Below are 15,974 nucleotides of genomic sequence, written 5' to 3'. Positions count from 1 at the left end.
AGAGTTCGCTCAGAGTTGGAGTAAATCACTCCGCCCAAGTAGCAGTGCTTCGCCTGAGAATATAGTTCCCAGTATGTACACGGTTAGAAGATGGCTGTGTCTCATGTGACCTTGTTATTTGTACACACTGTGACTATACAAATCACAACATGTAAATAGGAAAATGTTGGCGTTATTTTGTCACTTATTGGGAGCAGTATGCTAGCTGGAGCCGTTTACCTCCAGTCTTTGTGCTATGCTAGGCTAGCGGTGGGTGCGTCAGACAGAGTTACGGCACGCACGGAGATGAAAAGGGTATTTATGGACTTATCTAGCTTTGGGGGATATGGTGAATAAGTCCCAAAAAGTCGCCGTGTTCCTTTAATGAAAATGCAATCGCAAATGTCTTAACTGTGAGTGTATAGAGGAAAAATAACATTTAATTATAATTTTGCTAAAGTTTTTGCTTGAACATGTTCAAATATCTAATCATTTCTGTAATACATTTTCATTTTGCAACTTATAAAGCGTTAAAATATGTATTCAATTTACGTATTAAAACTAGTGTATGAAATGACAAATATAAATTATATAATTGATTTTTCATTTTGCACCAACGTTGCACAAATGTAATGGAAAATGTAAATTCAAATACAGAAATGCATTGCCATTTTACATATTGCATTGTCATTTTGCATATTACATTTCAAATTGAATATTGCTACTCATATGCTTCCATAAAAAACCACCGAGCTCCAGTGATATGGCTTAATGGCATAATCAAATAATAACCATTATAATGCTGGGCTGGTAAATTGCAGCAAAACCACTTCATGCCTGTTAACTCATTTTGTGTGTGTGTGTGTGTGTGTGTGTGTCTGTGTGTGTGTGTGTATATGGGCTTTACAACAAATTTGTTGTGCTAATGCATTCCTTCTGTCCCTGAACCTCCCTTCTCATTCAACACCACACCAAGATGTAGTCTGTATGGATAAGTAAGTAGTAGTAATCTTCTTCCTTAAATAGAGGCATAATCGGTATGTACTAAGGGCAAAAATCATTGTCAGTGCATCACTAATATTATATTATAAATAGTGTGTAAATCACTAATTGTTCTAAAATGATACTGAACTGTTCAACAGTACAGAGGATCAAATTTCAGAGGGAGGCAGCTAGGCTATATTGTATGGGGAATGCGAGGGGGTGTAAACAGGTCAAACTGGTGAAAATGAATGGACTAATTAGAGTAAACGTCACCCACTTGGACCATTTTTATTCTCGTCCAATTGAAATGAACTTGAAACACAAAATAATCTGCAAGAAATCCGGTTTTTAGTAACAGTCCACTCAGTTTGGTTAAATTAAAGCTCCACCTCTGTGTCTGCCATCATCATTAGTTTGCAGAGAAAAGAGAAACGAACTGAAAAGAAAAGATGGATATTGTTGAAGCAATATAAAAACGTTAACTTAGTATCTTATATGCTCTCCAAAGCTGTATTTTGATCATTTATATGATCAAAAACTTTTTGTGAAATATTATTACAATTATCAGTTTTAAAAACTGTTTTCTCTTTTAATATATTCTACAACAGTAATTTATTCCAGTGATGACGAAGCTGAATTCTCATCAGTTGTCAGAATTTTTTGGTCTTCTTCAGTGTCACACAATCCTTTATAAATCATTTTAATATACTGATTTGAAGACACCTGTGAAGAGATGACTGATGCAAACTATGAATCAACATGCACTAATGCTACATTTTTTCATATACTGTAATCATTATGTCCACAACTAGTAATAATTACTTCAATGAGCTTACTGTTTCTGCCTTAAATTATACATTGTTAGCTAACTGCGTGATTTGTATATGTACATTTCTGAAATACATTACTTGGACACAGCCACCTCTGATAACATAATGCTAAAGGTCTGTAAATTTTGCCAATAAGCCTGATTTCCAATGAGGGTTGAATAATTTCAATTACAACTGTACATCCTGAATAAAAGTGTTCAATTATTTAAACAAACAAAAAAAAACATACTGATCACAAAGTGTAAGTTAATGAGACTTTGACGTGACTTGATTAAAAAAACAAAAAAAACAGCATGGTGGTAAGTTGCTTGGTGATAGACAAAGGTTGATTGTTTTCAATACCATTCCAATTCCATTAACCCGGATGTGTGAACAATAGATGGAACATGAATTTGAACAATGAAGACGCAAAGCACTCTCTGCATTTCAAAAGACCGCCACTGGTAAGAAGTCAGAGTAGCCTGGTTAACCGTTATAATTTTTGTACTTTATCCTAACGTGCGTTTTCAAAATCTGCACAAGAAAATCTAAAATATTGACTAATGTTACAACCACAGTTAGAGAAAGTATGAAACTAACATTATCACGCCACTTATGCTTAGAAATATGTTTATGTCAGTGACTAAATCCTAGCGGGAGATACTGATAGACTGGAAGAGAAACTGAAACAAAAAATGCCTATGTTTAGGTATGTCATAAGGTTTCAAAGCCTCCTGGGAAATTGGCTGGAAAGTTTCAACCAGTTATGACCTTTGGCTGACTTTAAAAGGACTGAAAGCATTAAGGTTGATGGAGTCCGAGACCAACACCACCTCATTTCAACAGAAGCCGGTACTATCTGGTCAGTATAATTCATTTATTTTCATGTAGGCTACCTTTATTCCAAACTGCATTGTTTAAACATTTTTATTACTTGAAGGTATATGAAAACAAAGATCATCCTGATAGCAACTTACAAAATGTCTAGAGGTCTTCAACTTTTCTCATGGGGACAAACTGTCCTGCAAAATTTATTTCCAACCTACTTCAGCACACCAGCCTATTTGTTTTCAAGTGATCCTGAACAGCTTGATGAGCTGCTTCATGTGTGTTTGACTAGGGTTGAAACAAAGGGGCCGTTTACACAACACCGTTTTCATCTAAAAATAGAAAACTTTATGCGTCTTGACCTGAAAATGCAAACTTTTGAGGGGCTGTTTACAGGACACTGTCTTCAACTAAAAACGTAAAACTTTTAATGCGTTTTGGCCATTCGTTTACACGACAATGCCGTTTTGGTTGCCTGAAAACGCAAACTTTTGAAAACGTGTTTCAAAGTGCACGTTTTTAAAAAAAGTCTCCATGTAAACAGCAAAAACACGAATCTCTGAAGACGACGACATCATGTACATGCGTATTACGTGTTCAGTCTATAGAGTTTCATCGCCATCTAACGGCCTGGCAGAAGAATACAGGGTTTTTAGTTGTTTTCGCGGATCCGTGTGAATGGGGATCGTTTTGACAATGGTGTCGTCTGTACGCGGTAAACTCAAAGGAAAAACTTCTCTGTTTTAAGCATATCATTGTCGTGTAAACGTGCCCTTAAAGTACAAGTTTTTGATAACGATACCGGTATCGTCTCCATGCAAACTACAAAAACGTGAATTTGTGAAAACGGTGATGTCATGCGCATGGGTATTACGTGTTTGGTCTATATGCGTGTAGTGTTTCTTTACAAAGTGACATCGCCAACTACTGGCCTGGCATGAATAATACAGTGTTTTTAATAGTTTTTGTGTGTTGTCTGTATGCAACAACAACAAAAAAAATGCAAAGGAAAAACTTTGCCCTTTTTAGTTGTTGTCGTGTCCTACATTGTTGTCATGTAAACGTACTCTAAACTCGCCAGGACAGCGGGTCCCCAGGAGCACTTATCTGCAAATATATGCAATTCAGAACCATTTCTAAACATCCCAAACTACCATTTAGCCAATCAGTAAAGTTAGCACCTTCAACCTTTTCAAGTCAAGTAAGTTGTACGCACAAAAAATAAAAGACAGAGACATGAGTGCACATCAACAGAGATGGTAAGAATAAATGTACGCCCTTGCCTTTGTGAGCAGAATAGCCATCCACACATAATAATTTACCATTGTAGTCTTGTGTGAAGCACATCCACCAGGTCTCTTGTGAAAGCCCTGATGAGAGCAGCATAAAGTGTGCGCTAGGTCAGCCAGTACTGTAATACTGCTGCCAATGGGCCACCAAGAGCCTTGGCTGGTGGCATAATGGTCTGAAATAGCGTCCTGTGGGGCCCATTGTTTATGCTGTCAGTGTGATAGGTTCAATATGTGCAGTCCTGCTCTTGACAGAAAGCTATGGGAGAAGCACAATGGTGCAGCCCATAGCATTTCAAACCCCTTTCACACAATAATCTATTTTAAATACCAAAAACAGATGAGGAAAAAAGATAGCAGAATGTCATAGTGCATACGCCATTAGAGTGCCTCAAACTTGAATAATAATGAAAAGCATTATTTGCAAATAAAAGGGTATTATCAAAGCATAAATGTCACATTAATGTCACAAATGTGAAATGTATATAAAAGATTATTATATGAGTTTATGAAAACATGACACAAATGGATGACAAAATAATATGATGCAAAAAAAATATAATAAATAAATAAAGAACATCAAATGTGGAGAATAGAAACATTTAAGAACAATTAAACTGAACAATAGGAACAAACATTGTATCGTAACTATAACTTGTAACTGAATTTATGCTTTTAATTTTAATCAGATCTGAGTCTGAACTGTTTTCAAATTTAAAACGCCAAATTCCAGGGCTTATGTAATCCCCAAATGACTCTCTAGTTTATCTTTTAGTAGGCCAAGTCACAGTTTGACAACAGTAAATAAGAGGTATTAGATAAATTGAGAACTAAAATACAGAAAGACTGACTTTATGATGTTTGCTTGATAAAGCTTGATAATGTTTTGCATTAAAAGCACTAGATTAGAATATTCACTAATGGCTTTTAAAATACAGTACAATTAGCATATGTGTGGTTATATGTATAGATAGACAATATATTAAAGGATCAAGCATTCAGGACACATTCAATCTATTTTTATCTTTCAACTGCTTTAAAGAACAAGGTAATCCAGGAAAACACACAGAGTCACACACACATTAAGGAAAGGTCTCACAACAGACTTTTATCCATAATAATTTTATATTGTAATATAGGCTAATAAAAGCTTTTAGTTAGATATTGTAATCCAATAAAGCATACCCAGAGAATTGATCTTACTATTCAGTCTTATGGTGAACAAATCTGCGCTCCGACTCTTGAATTTTCTGTATTATACTGTAATCCTGGGTTCAAAACAGGTTTGACCGTAAAAATAAAGGTCCACGGATAACAAGCATTCTTCATACTAATGACAACAAAAAGGATACTGCTCATACAGGTGGGAAAGAGTCCTCAAGTGGTAAATTCTTAAATAACTAAAAATTTATGTTGCACATGAGCGGAGTGATTATGTGCAAAATAATATTAAATTTGAATGATGGCTTTAGTGGCATTTTACTCCATGGTCACAACGATTTTTTTATTAATTTCTTTAGTTCACAGCATGATTGCACAGTACACAAAAAATGTTGGGTCATCTGATAGTCATAATGCAATCAATAACAGAAGCAAGATAACCACCAACCACTAAAATGTGTCTGTTTCAGTTTCTATCTAATGCTATTCACTTATGGTTTTGTGCCCAGATGAACATATCAGTTTAACAAGAAATGTCTTATTTAAAGCGTAGCCTGTACCTACTTTAATTAGTCATTAGCCTACCTTAATATTTCCGCTTAGTATTTTCTACAGCGACGACGTTGCATACACACATATATTTATTAATAAATCAATTGATAAACACATGCAGCTTCGTAAAAATTTTTTTAAAAAAGATGTTTTTAACAGCAAGTTAGCCTACTCTACTAAAGAGATCGGTAATTCAGTAACAAACTCTAAACTAGTAACGTTAGGTAGGAGGAGGGTGGGGTCAATAGCACTGGAACAGGTTAATGGGCGTCATAATAACATAATTAAAAAATATATGAACATATACAAAATGTTACTTCTATCAGATTTCTGATATTCAACTACATTCTTTTCTTTCTCTCTGTTCTTTCCGACTTTTTAAACCGCTCTTGTGCGCATTTGCTGACTATAGCCTCATGAATTTATCACACCGCTCTATTATATAGGAGAGAGAAAAACAATCAAACTCACCCAGAAAATTGTTGCATATACGATTAACGAGAACTTGAGAAAGATGTACGAGCACCTATCGCAATATCGGACTTCTTTTGACATGTTAAAAAACGTAAAAATGGCACGGAATACGTTCCCGTAAACACTTCCTGGTTTGTTTGTATCGTCTACCTGAGCGAGCAGAGCACGCGCTCCATCATCACTAACGCCGACATGAATTACAATATTTTGATTGATGGGTGGGTTGTCCAATGAGAGAGCGGAAGGAGAGTTTATTGTTTTAGAGATCTGAAAGACATTAGACTCTTTAACACTAGGCTACAGTTAACATGAACAAACAAATAAAATAAAAATAAAATATATTAAAATAAAATATAAATATATAAACAATAAAAATAAAGTCATCCAATTTAGAATAATTATAAACAATCAATAAAACACATAAACACAAAACACATTATTGTAATTATAGATTTACACATCGCAGAAAACTTTAGTGTTTTGTCATAATGAAGATACGGTAGGCCTACCCTTTATCTATTTTTATTTTGCACGAGATGAATCTCAACAGACTGTGCCAGTAAAGTTACTGGCAGAAATTCCAATGAAAAGTCTTTTTATAATTCGCACACTTAATGAAAATGTCAGATCTGCGAAAACCATCCTGAAATAGCCTTTGGTGATTCGAAGTGTCCAAATAAGAGTAATGTGCACTATTCACTACATCCTTCTCCACCTGCTGACCTGTCTCACTCCTCAGACAAAATGAACAATATCACCTCACACAACAGAAGAAGTCAGGGGTCTCTAAGCAACGTCTCAGCAGAACAAGTAGAGCAGACCTAACACATGCTCTTAAACTGTGACATAGACACTTCCATTAGTGTTCGCTGCATGGGGAGTTGCACTTGCAATTAATAATGACAGCAAGCTGTCCATTGGTATTAACACGTCAATTGCATGCCAATTATATTTATTATTGATATTGCCAGATTTTAGGAGAAGGAGCGCAAATTTCTGTGCGTCACAATGCGCGTAACGCGTTGGCAAAAATGTGTATCAATCAACGTCACTGCATCTGAACCGACACACCTCCAACACTTGGCACACACATTCCTTCAGTTTTCCAGTGCTCGATCGCTGCGGGCACAATAACGCACTTCAGCTGGCAGTTTGGACATGATCGGCAAGAGGCGCACTGACCGCGCGCTGTTTGGAAAATGAACTGCTGCAAATGTCCAAAATACACAGGTTTACCATGTCGTAGAGCTACAGAAGAGTGAGCCACTAACTGGAATAAGCACACTGACTGATTTATGCCCTGTGACTACGGACAACTACAATGGATATCACTTTGGACCCCCTTTCAACATCTGTTCTTTACGACGAGGAAGATGGAAACGAAACCTCCACCAATCTGTTCGAGCAGCCGGACTGGCAGGTGGCACTATGGGCGATCGCATACTCTTTGATCGTAATTGTGTCCATCATTGGCAATGTCACTGTTATTTGGATAATTCTGGCACATAAACGCATGAGGACAGTGACCAACTACTTCATTGTAAACCTCGCCTTTTCTGATGCATCTATGGCAACTTTTAACACTGTCTTCAATTTCGTGTACGCTTTGCACAATGACTGGTATTTCGGTTTAGGATACTGTAAATTTCAAAACTTCTTCCCAATAACAGCAATGTTCTCAAGCATTTATTCAATGGCGACTATTGCTGTTGACAGGTAAGCGATATCTATCTATCTATCTATCTATCTATCTATCTATCTATCTATCTATCTATCTATCTATCTATCTATCTATCTATCTATCTATCTATCTATCTATATCAACATATCTGGTGCTCTCAGTGAATATCAGTAAACCTTAACATGATGTTCCCATGGATTATGATAATAATTAATCACCATCCTATTGAGATACCATGCCATAAATCATGTCATAAAACAGTTACAGCCTGCAAGTTCATGAGAGCCTAATTGTAGCTGTAATATAACACATACATTAACTAAGTTTACCCTTCAGATGGCAGCTGGTTTTATGTGTTTTTTTGCTGGTCATAAATGGTTAAGAGCAGGTCCAAGCTGATCTAAATTCTGGGTGATGGATCAGATGGTCTTCCATCCACCTAGACCTTGATGAAGCTGGTTAGAGCTATTTATCGACCAAATTTTAGCTTTTGCCACTGTGCTTAGAAATAGCTCTAAATGTATCAAGAGTAGGCTATAAAGTAAAATCCTAAAATCCACCACAAACGGGCAAAGGCAGTTCATATTTACTATTAAAAGATGCCAGATGAATATTCATTTTCATGAAGTGATAATTTCAGTGTTGGTATAAGAACCAACACTGCCGGACTTATCACTTTCCATATTGTGTTCTGAGTGACTAACAAGTAGATGATGATAGTAATTAAGCACGCACGGGAAATAACGCAACCAATCAATTCTCTTTCTAGAAGTGCTCCAGTAAAACATTATGCATGCAGTAAATTTATCCAAAAAGCCCTCTAAAACATTGAATGTCCATAGAAGGGAGAGTAAAAAAAAAAGTGGTTTTGCATTTAAAGGTAGGTAGCCTATAGGCTACCGTTCACTTTCAATAAGATGTTGTTGTCTGAAATCCACAGATATATGGCTATAATCCATCCCCTGACGCCCAGGCTCTCCTCCACTACTACTAAAGTTCTGATCGGGATCATCTGGACTGTGGCTTTTTCACTGGCCTTCCCTCAGTGTTATTACGCCAGCACCAAGTTCTACTTCCCTCGGACTGTCTGTATGGTGGAATGGCCTGATGATTATGGAGGGAAACATCAGCTCTCGTAAGAAAACTAGACAAAAATTACTAGCAATCAAGAAAAAAATGTTAATACATTTCATTTGATTATCCAATGATGCCTATGATAGCTCAGTTTTCTTGAATTATATAATAATTTTTTTGTTTTTATTACAATATCATATTTTTTTGTGGCACAGATTTGACTTATGAAGTGATGCTTGATCTCACTAGATATCAGATTGCTGTGATTATCCTGATCTACTTGCTCCCTCTGCTGGTGATGTTGGTGACCTACAGCCTGGTGGGACAGAGGCTGTGGGGCAGTGAGATTCCTGGAGAAGCGTCAGACCACTACCAGAACCAGATGCAGGCGAAACGGAAGGTAAACGATGCCAGTATTTACTCATATAACTTTGTTAATGATATTTATTCCAGTTACTCTGCACAGTTATCTAACTAACCTATCCACATACACAGGGTCGGTGACATAATGTGGCAAAATACATTTCTGGGCTTTAAGACAGTATTGCATATGATGACTCGACGGCAAATGCTAGACTAGGACACTATTCTCCGCTCCTCAAATACATAAAACATTAGCCTTTATATATATTGGTTTTTGAGTAAAGAAAACTCTTTACTTATTCAAAGATCCAGTTCAGTATTTACCTTTGCAAACAAGAAGAGTCGGTCCAAACTGGGGGGAGTTATGAGGTCTGACGACAGTTTGAGGATCCAATGGAGTTACAAGGTTTAGTCACGAGGTCGACAGGCTACTCACTGCAGAGCAAATGGGTGGAGCTTATGCCTAGCTCCTCCTCGTTTGAGCGCTCCAGCAAGGAGGAGCTACGCTTCCAGCGAGGAGGAGCTAGCACGTAAGCGCCACTCATTTCGCCACCTAGTGGCTATTAACGTAATGAAGCTCTTCGTCGGATCGAAATTTTAAAGGCACACTATGCAGTTTCCGTTTTTCTCAAACAGCGACCCCTAGAGTTAGTTTACCATCGAAATGATTTTGAAGCTGTTATATTAAAGGTTGTATCAGTGATTTCAGGCCCCCCCAAAAAATGATCACATTCATCTAATCTTTCCTAATCAATCACCGACAGGGGGAGGGTGTTGTGAGGTTTTGAGCCAGCTTCTTCTTCAGCTCCGACTTCACGTGCAGCCGTACACGAGCACAAAAACTCACAACACCCTCCCCCTGTCGGTGATTGGTTGGAACACTATTTGTTTTGGTTTTGGAGTGGTTGGTGAAACCAACTGTTTTTGTGTGCAGTTCTCAGAGCCTAGGCTGCCCACAGAGACGCGGTTTTTTGACGGCATGCTTATGGGGCGGACAGCTAGCGGATCGTTAGGAAAGATTAGATGAATGTGATCTTTTTTTTTTTGGGCCTGAAATCACTGATACAACCTTTAAGGTACAAATCTTGTATAGTGTGCCTTTAACTCAATGGGGACATTTTTTGTATTATTATACTGTTAGTATACTTTAAAATATGTGGTGAACACACATTACAATGATTTTCTATCTGAATTGTTTGTGCAGTACACATGTCAAGTCAAAAAATGTTTTATTTTATTTTATTAATTAATACATTTATTTGTTTATTTCTATAGCACATTTAAAAACAGAGTTGCACCAAAGTGCTGTACAGTAAAACAATGAGCATATCAAGAAAGCATAAAAAGAAACCATGCAGAATACAAAATATAAAAACATTAAGCACAACACAATAAAAAATCACAATAAATATGGTTTGCCATGATTCTCATCCCAACTCACACGATGATGCTGCAACCAATGATTTTATTTTACTAAGAAAACATGAGAAAAATGTAAAAAAAGACTGAGAGTCAATGTTCAGAGATTATTAATTATTATTATGTTTTGAGCTGTATAGCTGTGTTTTCCGGTGTGTTTGTTGTCAAACTCAAAACTTTGTTTATTTTTAATTATTAAAGAAATGCCATTATTTTATATGAAAAGGTTAATAGTTGTATTGTATTGAGAAAATATTTTAGTTTGTCTTGTATATTCTTTTTATTAGATCAGATAACATTTTAAGCTGTCATATGGTCATGTTACAATGTACCCCACCTATGGGGCATGTTGTCACATTCATCACGTTAATAGCCACTAGGTGGCGAAATGAGTGGCGCTTACGTGCTAGCTCCTCCTCTCCAGTAGCTCCTCCTTGCTGGAGCGCTCAAACGAGGAGGAGCTAGGTGTAAGCTCCACCCATTTGCTCTGCAGTGAGCACCAAATGTTTATTTATGATAAAAAAATTAGGGCTGTCAAACGATTAATCGCGATTAATCGCATCCAAAATAAAAGTTTGTTTTTACATAATATATGTGTGTGTACGGTGTATAATTATTTTCTATATATAAATACACACACATGCATGTATATATTTAAGAAATATTTGCATGTATATACTGTGTATATATATTTATATTATATATAATTTATATTACATATAAATATTTTATATATAAATAACACATTTTTCTTAAATATATATGCATGTGTGTGTATTTATATATAGAAAATAATTATACTCCATACACACACATATATTATGTAAACACAAACTTTTATTTTGGATGCGATTAATCGCGATTAATCGTTTGACAGCCCTAAAAAAAAATGCCTGACAGGAACAATGTTATACATTTTTATCAATTTCTAAAGTAATTGCCGTACAGAGTTTTAGCATTATAGAGAAATAATAATTACCTTTGTGCATCAATTAAAAGAAGTTACTAAGGTCCTTAGATGGCAAAAATGTCCATGTCAAAAAACTGTCATAAAAATTTGAAGCTTTGGAGCACAGACTTAAGTTTGGTCTCATGTTAAAGAAGACCCTCGGCTGATTTTTTTTTTTTTTTTTTTAAGTTAAAAACAAAAGTTACAAAAAAACTGAAACAAAAAGTTATAGAGGTTTACTTTTATGAAAATGATTTATGAACATTATTTTATATAAAATATATAGTTAATAAAAACATGTTGAACTCAAAAACTGCTATCAAAGCCATAAATCTATAAGTTGTTTTTCAAATTTGAAACTGATATCTCAAAAATGTACCTTTAAGTAAGATTTTGTTTGGGCGCAGTGCCAAATTTTCCCCATTAGATGCCAGAAAAGATCCACTGGTTCCAGTGGTTGGATTTGTGATTTGCAGTACAGTAGAGTTTTTTTCTCTCAAATATTACACGAACACACACAAAACATTTTATTACACACATGCAAACCACACTCTAATATCCATACCAACACACCCACACAATTATAGCTGCATAATTTATCCAGTTGGCTCATGCAGAAGCAAAAAACAGGAATAAAGTGAGTATTTGCTTTATTGGCCAAACCTAAAAAAAAAAAAAAAAAAAAAAATGGCACCATCTGGTAAAAAATAGTAAAAAAAAATAAAATAATTTTGAAGCCTTGCCAACAGAATGAAAGGATATTAACAAAGACTGCATAATTTTATAGTTAAATGGCCCTGGGATGAAATTTAAAAAAAATGTAAGGACATTGAGTGTAACTATGTGTAACTAATAGTGTAACTATTCTGTGTATCTAGTGTAAAATAGATTTATTAAAGGAAATGGGGGTGAAATAGTACAATTCCATTGAAAATACACACTTGTGCCAAAATTTATGCAGTTGGCATTAACGCAGGCAAAAAAAATGAAAAAGACAAAAATATCCATCAGGACGCACAAGGGATAATAATTAAAGAAAATTGTAATTGCAATTGTAATTGTAATATATTTCCAATTCTCCTGTTTCTAAACCCTAGATAGATGCATACATTTTATTTTAAGTTAACATTTTTCTTATTTTAAAGGGTTTTTTATGTTTTTAATTTCAGTTTTAGTTAACTAACCTAGCTACATCTGAAAAAAACCTGATATTATCATGAATGAATGAAATTAAGTTCCACAAAGACTCAAAAGTAGACTCAAAGAACTCTACTGGGGACATACATCTTTTCTTCTGGCAGAACAGGACATGCGCTTTCACTTCTTTCACATTTTTCTTTCTTTTGTCAATAATAATAAGCCTCTTCAGTGGGACATTACATTGATGGCAGCAGCTATTTATGGTTTTAGATTATAGTTCTTTGTGTAGAAAGCAAAAAAAAATAAAATAATAATTCATGCCATTTTTGCAATTTAATAAAGGTTGTGAAGATGATGATAGTGGTGGTGACAACCTTTGCAATATGTTGGCTCCCCTACCACATCTACTTCATTCTGGGGAGCTTCAACAGGGACATATACAAGCAGCACTACATCCAGCAGGTCTATTTGGCCATCTTCTGGTTGGCCATGAGTTCCACTATGTACAACCCCATCATCTACTGCTGTCTAAACCAAAGGTAAATGCACATTACATCTAATGTAAGACTAAGACATTTGATGTAAACACATTAACGAAGATATTTAGTACAGCGATTGTATTAATGTCATTTAGGACTAGTCTTGGTCTGGCAATCCTAGAGTTTTACTGCAATACTATTACTCTTTGTATTTACTCACTATTAACCTTGTCCATATTTAATGCGCAAGAAGTTTGCATGTTGCATCATGCTGTCTTTCTGTAGATTCCGCTCAGGTTTTCGCAAAGCGTTCCAGTGGTGCCCCTTCATCAAGATTTCTGAGGAGGACAACATTGAACTGCAGCACATGAGGACCTTCCACATGAGACGCAGTTATCGCACCGAGACCACCAGCATGGTGGTCCGAAATCATGCCAGTGATCCAGAAGACAACACATCCAAACTAATCAAAGCTTGAGTCTATAATATTTCAGTGATGGGTAAACAGAGAGGGAAAAACACTCTCGTTGGCTATTCTTAAAATCAAGCACTAATACCTCACATTGTGCTCTATGGTGGATTCAGTGGGCTTTACAGGCGGAGAATTCGTCTATCCATATGGCATAAGCACCAAGCCTTATTTGTTTCTGTGTTGCTGCTTAAAGTACTAGTCCTAGTATACATCTAGATCAGTATGTTCTACTGTACACTACTGTTCAAAAGTTTGTGTTTAGTAAGATTAAAGAAATTAATACTTTTATTCAGAAAGGATGCTGTAAAAGTAACAATACAGATATAAAATATTACAAAAGAAACCATAAAATGTATCCTGGTTTCCATAAAAATGACAAGCAGCACAACTGATGTCAAGATTGCAATGTTTCTTGAGCAGCAAATCAGCATGTTAAAATGATTTCTAAAGGATCATGTGACAGTAATGATGCTGAAAATTCAGCTTTGCCCTCATAGGAATAAATTTAATTTGAATATATATTCAAATAGAAAACATTTTAAATTGTAATAATATTTCACCAAATTACTATTTTACTGTATTTTTATCAAACAAATGCAGTCTTGATTTTTATCCAAAACTTGGTTTCTCTAAAAAATATTACCGACCCAAAACTTTTGAACGGTAGTGTACCTTGTTGTTTTATACAAACATAGAGAAATTAATGTTTTAGACTTTCAATATTGGTTGAATGTCAAGTGGTGCCTGTAAACTAAACCAAAAAAATAAATAAAAAATCGACATTAATTTGGTCAGTGCATCTGTACCACAGGTCAAGGGTACGGATTGCTTGAGATATACCGTCAAGTGTAAACAGGACGATGACTGTTGTCTTAAATTGACAGTGGTGGAAAAAGAGAGACAAAATGAGGAGGGAAAGATGTGTTGCATATATATATACACTGTATATAGTGGTTGAATACATTATGTATATATTTATAGACAAGCTAACATATAAATGAAACCAAACAGACATTTCCACGTTGTAATTGCACTGTAGAAAAGCAAGCTCACATTTCAGTGGTACTCAATGTTTCAGCATGTATTATCTTTAATATAGCCTAAATCTGCATGTACATCCATATATTTGACTGATTAAATTTGATTTCAATGCCAAATAATATGTATTTAGTTTTCTTTCTGGTACAGCATTCAACAAATTCCAAATCTATACATAGATTCTGAAATACAGTTGATTAAATAATTAAGCTGTATGTTTTACATATAAAAATAATTTTGTTTGTAATGCTGTCACATACAGTATAATGGCAGTGGTAATACAAAATTTATATTCTTTTGTTGATTTTGTTGGTAAAATCTCTGTTAGTTTTTCTTTTGTATGATTATCTAAGATCTGTTTAAATGTATGATTGTTCTGTGTTGAAATTGAAGTAAAGTAAATAGTAAAGAAATCTGACTTGAAGTTCTTTACTACACCTTGCAGCTTCCAATTGAAGAAGATTTTATTATTATTATTTATGATTGGTTTTCAGTAGTCCAAGTGAAAATTAAAAGAGTACTGTAAGAAATGTCATAAAGGGAATATTTATTAGCCTGTGTGATTGGAAAATATCTACAATATTTAACAATTTTGTTCATGTGCTTTTTACGCATCACCTGGCAAATGAATCATCAGTGCATTCATTCAAGAAATATAGCCTATCTCCCTCTCTCTATTATATATATGTATATTTCAGGATTTTTTTTTAATTGAACATAAAATTATCACACAGGATGTAAATACTGAACAAAATAATGCAAATTTGGGCAAATAAGAAGGAAACCACAAAACACAATTTCAGTTGATCAAAATATGTTTATGGTTTTCTCCTATAGGTTTATCCAGGAACATCTATTTATATAGTGCAACTATGAAATAGTACAAAATCAGTGGATGCTAGACCAGTTACCAAATAAGGCATGCATTCATCAGAAGATCTCTGAGCCACAACACAGATTCACTCACATGAACTACACAGGATCACTCACAAATAACCAGCCAGAGCACACCAAAGGACATTTACTGGGAATCAGTACCGATAACCTGCATTCCTGCACACACACACACACACACACACACACACACTGCAAAAATCTGACAAAAGCAATACGCATGATACAATCTGCTAAAGTCTATTTCAGAAGGGGTGGATCTGCAAAGGCAATAGGTTTTCTGTCGTTCATTTGTATGGTGACAAGTATAAGGGGCTTGAATTCTGCAGGAAGGCAGCTGTGACTGCGAGACTGAACTTGTACGTCTTCTTCACTTCAGCCATGACAAT

The 15,974-nt window shown here is 35.3% G+C and overlaps 2 protein-coding genes across 3 annotated transcripts in view; one reads left to right on the top strand and one right to left on the bottom strand.

Annotated features, from left to right (window-relative positions):
- tspan15 (tetraspanin 15) overlaps window positions 1–6,265 on the bottom strand; it is a 28,037-nt gene extending 21,772 nt beyond the window's left edge. The window contains exon 1 of one of the 2 annotated variants that reach the window (XR_013819492.1): window positions 6,074–6,253. Coding sequence is in view for 1 of the 2 variants with exons in the window: in XM_079854762.1 (XP_079710888.1) it covers window positions 6,074–6,157 (84 nt within the window). In the remaining variant the exon portion in view is untranslated. Of the gene's footprint in view, window positions 1–6,073 lie in introns of both variants that reach the window. The other variant, XM_079854762.1, reaches the window with a different exon arrangement.
- Window positions 6,266–7,174: 909 nt separating this feature from the next.
- On the top strand, window positions 7,175–15,101 carry tacr2 (tachykinin receptor 2). Its single transcript, XM_079854761.1, has 5 exons — window positions 7,175–7,792; window positions 8,698–8,892; window positions 9,081–9,231; window positions 13,045–13,241; window positions 13,467–15,101. The coding sequence occupies exons 1-5, from the start codon at window positions 7,398–7,400 to the stop codon at window positions 13,657–13,659; spliced, it is 1,131 nt and encodes a 376-aa protein (XP_079710887.1). The 5' UTR covers window positions 7,175–7,397; the 3' UTR covers window positions 13,660–15,101.
- The last annotated feature ends 873 nt before the right edge of the window (window positions 15,102–15,974 follow it).

Source organism: Squalius cephalus (genome assembly GCF_949319135.1).
Source record: "Squalius cephalus genome assembly, chromosome: 21".
NCBI classification, from domain to species: Eukaryota; Metazoa; Chordata; class Actinopteri; order Cypriniformes; family Leuciscidae; genus Squalius; species Squalius cephalus.
The sequence above is the reverse complement of the archived record's forward strand: the minus strand, read 5'-3'. Positions and strand labels throughout refer to the sequence as shown.